Source organism: Acanthisitta chloris, unplaced genomic scaffold (genome assembly GCF_000695815.1).
Source record: "Acanthisitta chloris isolate BGI_N310 unplaced genomic scaffold, ASM69581v1 scaffold41064, whole genome shotgun sequence".
Classification (NCBI taxonomy): Eukaryota; Metazoa; Chordata; class Aves; order Passeriformes; family Acanthisittidae; genus Acanthisitta; species Acanthisitta chloris.
This window is the reverse complement of record NW_008669478.1, coordinates 235-9429: the sequence shown is the minus strand read 5'-3', so window position 1 is coordinate 9429 and position 9195 is coordinate 235. Positions and strand designations below refer to the sequence as shown.

The 9195-nt window shown below is 48.6% G+C and overlaps 1 protein-coding gene across 1 annotated transcript in view; it reads right to left on the bottom strand.

The window, feature by feature from the left end:
- NEDD4L (neural precursor cell expressed, developmentally down-regulated 4-like, E3 ubiquitin protein ligase) overlaps positions 1 to 8915 on the bottom strand; it is a gene marked incomplete at its 3' end in the record, with an annotated part of 10782 nt that extends 1867 nt beyond the window's left edge. Inside the window, exons 1-7 of the mRNA XM_009073322.1 lie at positions 8628 to 8915; positions 8152 to 8229; positions 6818 to 6872; positions 3530 to 3588; positions 1632 to 1697; positions 940 to 1169; positions 95 to 216 (exon numbers count right to left, since the gene is read on the bottom strand). Of these exons, the coding sequence (XP_009071570.1) occupies positions 95 to 216; positions 940 to 1169; positions 1632 to 1697; positions 3530 to 3588; positions 6818 to 6872; positions 8152 to 8229; positions 8628 to 8915 (898 nt within the window). The remainder of the gene's footprint in view (positions 1 to 94; positions 217 to 939; positions 1170 to 1631; positions 1698 to 3529; positions 3589 to 6817; positions 6873 to 8151; positions 8230 to 8627) is intronic.
- Between the last annotated feature and the right edge of the window lie 280 nt (positions 8916 to 9195).

The window sequence follows — 9195 nt, the reverse complement described above, 5'->3', positions numbered from 1 at the left end:
GGAATGCCATTTCCAAGAGCCCCAGCCCCACTGCTTGCCCTCAGCCTGCCCCAGGAGGGCTGTGCCCTGCAGCAGAGCCCAGGTGAGCACTCACCATCCAGCAGCTTCCCGTGGTACACGGCCAGGCCGGCCACGCGGCCGATGAAGGTGAAGTATGACAGGTGGTCCTCGTTACAGAGACCTGAATTAGGATTAATCTGAAGTGTGTAGTTGTCCCTTTTTGGGGGAAAGAAAAAAACCAGCTAAATAACCAAGTCTTTCAATAAGCAGATACTCAGATATGTTAATAAATAACTTGTGCCTAGGGCCATCTCCCTTCACCAGCATCACGGGGCCTTCCCCAAGGGCTCCTGGTGCAGCCTCTGCTCATGTCCTTCACTGCCTGGAAGGGTGAGCCTGGGACTGACACACACCAGCAAAACTCCTGCTGTACCCAGGGGCTCCAGCAGCTGAGCACACTGTGCATTTACACACAGCACATCAAACCAAACCCACTGGGAGCAGGACACTACCTCTCTCACCCTGACGATTGCTCCCGGATCACCAAACTGGACAAACCCCAGCTCAGAGCTCTGTAAGGCCCCTCCTGGGCAAGTGCTGCAGTGTCTGCTGCCTCCTGAGCTCACTCTACAGCAGCACTGGAACTCTGGGCAGCAGAGTAAAGAGGCTTTTGTGTGACATCCCTCCTTTCACCAGTGCTGGCCTCAAAAACTGCAGTTTTGCTGCACTGGATATTGTCTGCGTAACAAAAACGGTTTTGGGCTCTCAAGGATGATTCCAAGGCTCTCTGAAGGGCAGTGAGGGAACAAGGCAATGGGACTGGCCAGAGCAAGCACTGACACCCAGGAAGGAGGAACTAACTCTGCCCAGGGGAACTTTGCCATTATGCAAAAGGTAAAATACATCCCACGTGAACAGAAATATGTAATGGACACTTACGTTGCTGAGTATTCAAAGAGACCATAGTAAGGGTTAAACATCTCCTTGGACAAGAGGAAAAACCACTCTCTGGCCACACCTCCATAGTCAAGTCCTTTTTCTGACTCAAATTCAATCCAGAGCCTGGCTTTTAGCACATCAGGCCTTTTCACAGACATGATTCTTCTGTAGGACTCCTCAAAAATGTTGTTTCTGTGTAGTTTCATCTCAAATCTGTTGGGTATATCAGCCTGTGTCAAGGAAGATTAGATTATATTGGTTAGTCTCAAGAAATAAGTCTTTGGGCAAATTCCTGACCAGTGGTGACAAGTGACTGATCAGACACCTGGTGTTCCAGCTCCCCTTGTGTTTGTCTCCCAGTGCTCTCTCAGTCCACAGGTTGAGAGCATGGGGGGAACTGGGCAAGTTCCAGTGCAGTGCTGCAGAGATTTCTATGACAAATATTTGATGAAAACAACAAGAAAAGTAACAAACAAAAAGAGAGAAAATTACTGACATCCCTACGTTCATTTTCAAGGGTATTTGTATGCATCTAGGAAAATGTGAGTCTTAAAGACTTCAAAATTGAGAAATGAACCAATTTCCCCCATGTTCCTGGTTCCTGTGACCCCTCCAGGAGCAGCACACTGGGGCAGGCTGGGGAGGAGTGCTGTGCAGCACCCTGTGAGTGCCCTCCCCACGCTTATACTCACAGGTTTCTTTAGCTTCTTCCGGAAATAGTCGTATTTCTGCTTGAACTCCCGGGAATAGGGCACTGCCTTGGGAGAGGACAGACACGTTACTCCAGCTGCCCAGCAGCTGCCAGCCCAACAGCATCCAGCCAGGGAGGAGGGCACAGCTCTGCTCCCACCTATGTGTGCCCAGCCAGGGAGGAGGGCACAGCTCTGCTCCCATCCCACAGCATCCAGCCAGGGAGGAGGGCACAGCTCTGCACCCACCTGTGTGTGCCAGGGCTCACCCACCCCTACCCTGCACAGTAAACCTCCCACACAGTGACCCCTTCCACTCTGAGGACAACAGGACTTTACTACAGGCTTTAAATCATCTTCCAACGTGTTTCCATTATTTAAATGCAGCGTTAAGTGCAATTTAAGTCATTCTTTGTTTCTGTCAGGGCACCAGAAATACTCCTGAGAGCATCCAGAGGAATCCTTAGTGCTCCTGTGGCTGTGACACGGATTAGCTCCTGCTTTCCCTTACCAACCAAACACAGACAACTGTCAGTCACTCCAGGGGCCCATGACTGCCTGATTTCCTTGACATTATTTAAATGCAGCGTTAAGTGCAATTTAAGTCATTCTTTGTTTCTGTCAGGGCACCAGAAATACTCCTGAGAGCATCCAGAGGAATCCTTAGTGCTCCTGTGGCTGTGACACGGATTAGCTCCTGCTTTCCCTTACCAACCAAACACAGACAACTGTCAGTCACTCCAGGGGCCCATGACTGCCTGATTTCCTTGAAACAAACTAGGTAGTGTCTTTTGCTCAGCAGTTCTGGGAAGAGGCCCATTAGGAATTTGTACAGCACTGAGCCTCATGCTGCAAGTGCCTGATGAAGGGTATATCCCTCCAAAAGCAATTATGGTCAAACAAGTGATTATTATTGATTTTAGTAATAAACAACTGGAATGACACTGTGCAGCAGCTCATCTGCAGAAACCCTTGAAGGTCCTGAGGATTTAGCCAGAATAAAAAGGCATTCTTGGCACCTGGAAACATCTTGGGACTGGAAGTCTGACCACTCACAATACCATAAAATGACATAAACCAGCATGAATCAGCACAAAACCAGCATAAAAAGGTCAAAGCATCACTCTTGGATGTTTTGAAATGCTGATATTTAAGTAAAACGCTGTGTTTATTTTTTCTACTGCTGATATTCTGAAACCTCTGTACCTGCACAAAATTTTATGTCTCTCACACTGACAGACCCAGGTCTTTTCTGCTTTTACACTCTGAACCACATAGCCCCAACTCTCCTCTCTCCAGTGGGAACAACTTTTTACTGCCCAGAAATCCCCAAATGCACAGAACAGTGACTCCGCACAGGAAAATCCTACTGTCAGTAATGACCCAGATAATGGCAAATGGGAACATTCATAGAATCACAGAACCATCAGGGCTGGAGGAGACCTCTAAGATCATGGAGTCCAACCATTAACCTGTCACTCCTGTAACCCCTAAACCATATCCTCAAGCAGCAGATCCAGATGCCTCTTAAACACTTCCAGGGATGGTGACTCCACCACCTCCCTGGGCAATATCCCAGTGCCTCAACACCCTAACAAGGAAAACATTTTTTCTAACATCTAATCTGGCTCTCCCGTCTCAGCTTACGGCCATAAATTTTGGCCATATTTATGCCATATTTTGGCCATTCCTCCATAGGCATCCCTAAACCCTTACAATCTGGGACGCAGCACAGAACTTGCTCTGGAATTCCCAGCCCCTCCTGACCTCAGACCTGGAGCAGACAGGTGCCCTTCATGGAGCAGAGCTCCTGCTGCCCAGCCTGCCCATCCCTGAGCCAGGGCCTCTCTGGGCACTGCTCTGCCTGTCCCACTGTGCCCCAGCCCCAGAGCAGTACTTACTGGGCCCGTGATGGCTGGGTTCTGCAGCCTGGGGTCTTCCCACTGCGTGATTTTATTGTCTGCAAAGAGCAAAAGAGATGACATCAGGACTTCTCTGGGCCACCCTGGGAATTCCTGTTGGGCTCTTCTCCCTACCACTGCCACAGCTTAGAATGTCATGGCTAGCAAAGGCTGTGTTCACCCTCCTACACCAGCCCCACACACTGTTTAGTCAGAAACACTCACTCAGGAAGGCAGAACTACAGCAGAACCCAGGGAATGTGCACTGCTCTGATGGCCATGTCTGCAGGAGTGAACATGTTCATCTCCCATGGTCTGGGATGAGATCCACAGCCTGCCTGAGGGAGCCCAAACCCTCTGTGCACTGGCACACTACCTCACTCTTTGGAAAGTTCACATAAAGACAGTCGCAGTGTCATGCTGGAAAATTTGGAGGGAATAACATTTCTCCTGGACTCTGATTTAATGAGAAGGTTAGAGGACCATTAAGGCAGGTAGAATGGTCCAGTTACGGCACGAGAGATCATTCGGCCGTGACAAAGGAGATGGTGGTGGTGGCACAACACAGCCTAATTCTCTCCATCTACAGCTCTGAAGAGCACAGGGAGGGTGACAGGAAAGTTTCTACAGGACCATGGTGGAACTCTCCCTTCCCTGCCTCCAGACAGCTGCTCCTCCCAAGATTCTGAACACAACAGAATCACAACAAAATGATGGTGTTGCAACAGTAAGACAATGCTCCCAAACCTGCAGTGGCCACCCATGTCCTGCACTGACAGGGCAAGAACACTCCCTCTGTTAGCTGCAGACACTGCTCAGGGTTATGAACTGGATATTAGGACTCAAGACTCTATTCTCCAAGCTGCTAGAGCTGGAAAAGCCCAGAAGGTTTGAGCATCCCAGGCTGGTTTAAGAGGAACTGGGACCTGAAAGGTGACACTCAGCAAAGGTCTGGGACCTGAAAGGTGACACTCAGCAACGGTTAACTGGAGAAAATGCTGAAGGATTGCAAGCACAATTCAAGGAATTTGATCTATTAGTCAATTTAATATTAAAATACTATTTTAATTCTCCTTACACATTAAGGCTATTTATCACTTGTGGCAGTGCTGGATGAGGGCTGTCAGCCTGGGCTTTGGAGACCCCAGAGGTGCAGAGTATTCCAGGGTAGAAGGGCCTGGCATGAAGCACAGTACCTAGAATTGTAGCTCAGGATTCTCTGTCTTATCCCAAGAGGACATGAATAACAAACTCATTCTTTTCACAGCACAGTTCTGAAAATCTACCATCTCCCTCGAGCCTCCCCACCAGCACAATACTGTCTTTGCTCACAAATCAGGCTCCCAGGCCTTTGAGGATTCCCTCTTCTCCTCTGTCTCCTCTGGTCCCTTTCGAAGGGGTCCACTATTTCCCTGAAGTTTGGGACCCCCTGCCAGATAGAGAACTATCACAGCCAGATATTCCCAGTGCTGATGGCATCAGGAGAGTCACTTCAGGCTGGATTTAGTACACTCCAGTTGATGCCTCACAGGATGAGATAACTCATGACCGTGTGATGGTATTTTTCACGCCCTTTTCGATCAAAATTCGGCTAATTATTCCCATTCTGAGCAACACTTAGCACTTCCCCTCTCACAGCCTCTTGCTGCACACTGCAGCAGCCATTTACCAGCCTCACTCTGTTCCCATCCCATCCCAGTGAGCTCCTCCCTGGCACTGCTGCTCCCTCTGCACTGAGAGCATCCCCTAACTCCCTGTGCAAACAGTGCTGGTGGCTGTGAGCAGACTTCGAGGGGAACCCATTTAGTGTGTCCATCCCTCTGTCCACGAGCTTCTGCAGGCTCTCCCAGGGATGAGAAAAACACTTCAAAACAGGAAAAGATGCTGGAGAACTGTGCAGCAGGTACAAACTGTTGCTGGAAACAAGCAGCACTACAAAAAACTTCCCTAAACTTGTGTGCAAACTGCTATATAAAAAGCTAAAGCCACTCAGCTCAAGAGAGACTAGAGACTTCAGATGCAAATAAATTTTGCTTTGTAACAGTTATAAATTCTTTGGGGAATTCTAATTAATGTATGCCTTTAACATTCCATTTTGGGCACTAACATGTGCACAAGTACAGTTAGGAGACTGAAAAATTGCAACTTTTTAAGAGAGGTTGGGAGGAGGCTCAGCAGTTACAGAGGTGTTCTAGATGGGACAGTTCTGTCCTGGCTCCTCAGTGGCAGCAGTTTAGAATCACTGGCCACAGCTAGCTACATTTCCAGATCTCTGCTGGGAAAACAGGTACAGAAGGGATAATAACTCTGTACTGAAGTTTGGAAGAGGTTCATCTGGTGCTTGATGAATGTATTGTTTCTAATGTGCAGTTCAAACTATCTCTACCTTTTCAAAACTGGCATTGCTTTAGAGGCAGTTTTTTAATAATGACATCTCTGTCAACACAGGTGAGCAGGGGAGTCAGTGCAACTGGTCCTGAAGGACAAACCCACTTCTGTCAAACATAGGGAAGAGCTTAAATTGTAGCTCTCTGTGCACCCTCCTCTAAGGGTTATGTGAGTTAGCTATGTCTGTGAAGAAACACATCGGTAGAAATATTTCATTACAAGGCTTAAAGTCTTTAAAAGAAACAAACCAAAAAAAGTAAGAAGACACAGCCCAGGCTTTGTGGGCTGCTTCACTTCCAAACACCAACAAAACTCACACAGCAGTTCTGAGATGCTCTAGGAAGACAAGTCTACAATGAAACATCACTTACACTAGAACTCCACTAACAGAACTGGATAATATTAATGGGCTGGTGCAGTTTCACATGCTCTAAATAGGAAATAAGATCAGAATCAGCACTGCCACAAACCTTCTGAAAGCAGAGGAAAGTACTTCTCAGTGCTAATTGCTCCATTGCCTATCTGTGGAGCTGTGGCTACAGGATCTTTTCTCATCTTATTTTCTATTCCTAGTGTATATTTTAATTTATTAAGTGCAAATAAGCCATGGGATCATCAACAACAACAACAACGAATCCAAAATATCAACAAGAACAAAAGAAACCACAGAGAGGAAATGTTAATGCTTCACAAGTCAGAGAGGGACAAAGCTTGATGAGCCAATTAAAGCAAGCTTCCAGTGAATGTACAGTACCGTAGGAGGGCACTAAGTCTCTCGTATCAATGTCTCCACAAATCAACACCTGGCTTCCTAAATGAAGAGTAAAATCACAAAGCTTTCACTTCAATACTTAGCACCTCCCTTTGTCTATTTGCTCTAGTACCTGAGTGCTTACTTACTATGGTCTATATAAAAGGTTCTTCCATCCAGGTGTATTCTTTCCTCCCAGCCGGGCTGGAAAAGGGAAGCAAAAACAAACAAAAGAGAGAAAATAAGTGAAAACAGTACTAGTCTCACACAGCCTAAGGCAATGCATTGCCCACACCCACTGCAATTGTCTGAAACCCCAAACCAGCACAGATGCATCAGAAATCCAGGCAGGCTCACAGACCTTGTTTATCCAGGTGACTGTATCCCACACAAGCAGTATTTTTTAAAATTTGGAGGTGGAAACCTCTTGCCCCAGGCTTTACACCCATTTCCTGCTGTGAGGAAATGATCATAGAGAATAGACAGGCCATTGTGGCTTAGCCTGAGAGTTTCTGCTCCTAATTCTGAAAGACACGTGGGTTCTTTACTGTAAATGTGTAACCCAGGATCCCAGTCCAGTGGGGCAGGAATGTCCTAACCAGCTCTCAGTGCTTCCCTTTCATCTCCCAAAGGGTTCCAGTGCAGCCAGGAAAATGAAAGGCAGGCTGCAGGGGCAGGCAGTGCTGGTCAGCCTAGGCTTCTGTAAAATGCAGATGAGAAATTATTGCACTGCAACCTTTTGTGAGAAACTTGTTAAATTCTGTAGTTATTCCCAGGTTGTTTAACCAAGGGGAAATCTGCTATTAATTATCTATCCCCACTGACAAGTCAGGCTGTCCTGGTTTCACTGCATGTCTCACCTCCTGCAGTTAACAGAACAAACTGTCATTGGCCCCTCAGTGCCTCTGTCTAAGCACCAGATGTGTCCTCCAAGGTCCACCTGTGCCCAGTGTTCCCCAACAACTGCAGAAGCACAGCTACTCCCACAGCTGTTCCCTAAAGGCAAAGTGCATTCCGGCTGCTGTCACCAGGAGTCTGTCACACTCACACACTACTCTGCCACTAAGGATACAGTGTTTTAAAACAAAGCTCTGTAAATCCACGTTATACTTTGGTTACAAGTATGACAAAACTTCTGACATTAAAATGATAATTTCCTCTGCAAAATATGGAAGTTCCATTGAAAAATCAGAATTTATTCAGATTTCTGAATGCCAGAATAGGCTGGTGCACTGACAGAGCCTGTTTGGGACCACCTGCTCCATTTCTCCTAAGGACAAGTAATTATCTGACAGGACAGGCCCCGGTAAGTGTCTGCAGAGCTCAACCCTTGGGGCAGCACAGGGCTCAGCAGTGAGTTCAGCTCAGAGAGCCTGACTGAACCCCAGCTCACAGCAGGGCTCAGGCACAGCCCACGGCTGCAGGACAGCCCAGAGACCCTGGGGCAGCAGTGTAGGTTAGGACACGTGCAATGGTCACTTACAGGGAGAGGGCCCAAGTCATTGGGGTTCAGAGATGCTTTGGCTCTCAAATGCACAGGAAACTTCAGCCGTGGATCCTCCTGGAACACAAGGATGGAACCGTCAATCCTACAGATCAAGGTAGATCTACAAACTACGTCAGGCACAGAATTATCTGGAAATCCTCCCACATTATTCTCTCTACTGAGAACAAAACAAAGCATGCCTTATTAGGATTCCTCCACTGCAATGATTTTTTTGCAGTGTTGAGAGCGAGTCAGGGTGATGTAAGCCCTGACTCCACCAGGTGTGCTCCAAACCCCGCAGCCCTGTTCCCAGGCTGCCTGTACTACAGCCTTTCGCACACTTCTGGCTCTTGAGAGCACAGAGATGAGACAACTGCCACGCTGAAACGGGGAGCGTGCAGGCAGGAGGACAGAGACAGAAGCGCGTAACGGCTGCCGCCGCCGACGCAGGGCGCGGCGCGGAGCTCCCTTACCCAGGTGGTGGTCTTGGTGTTGTGGTCGATGAAGAAGGGTCGGCCGTTGGGCGCGATGCGCATCTCCCAGCCCGGGGGCAGGAAGCTCTGGGCCACCTTGTGCTGCGGTTTGGGGGAGTTGTAGGGGGAGGGCTGTGGGGACTGGGGGTTGGACAGGGTGTCCTTCACCGCCCGGCGCACCGGCGAGTCCTTCATGCCCTGCGGAGCAGCAAACACAGCACCACTGCTCACCCGGGGCTGCGACACCGTCCGGCTCCGTTCCACAGCAAACGGTCGGTCATTCCCCATGTAGTTAATACCAGAACTAAGGGCTGGGACAGACTCCCTAGAACTTAATTAGCTCTATCTGCTCCTCCTAACGCACTCAGCCTTTTGCTGCGAAGGACACGACGTGCCATCCTTCCCTCTGCAACGACATCTCCAGCAGGTACACCTGATCGTGCCTTGCACTGCCCTGGATGAGTCCACATTTCATTGGACCAGGGGCAAAGAACAGCAGTGCTTGGTGCTTCACGGGGCAATACACCTCACTTTACACGACAGCCCTTCGAGGCAAGGCCACAGCCCT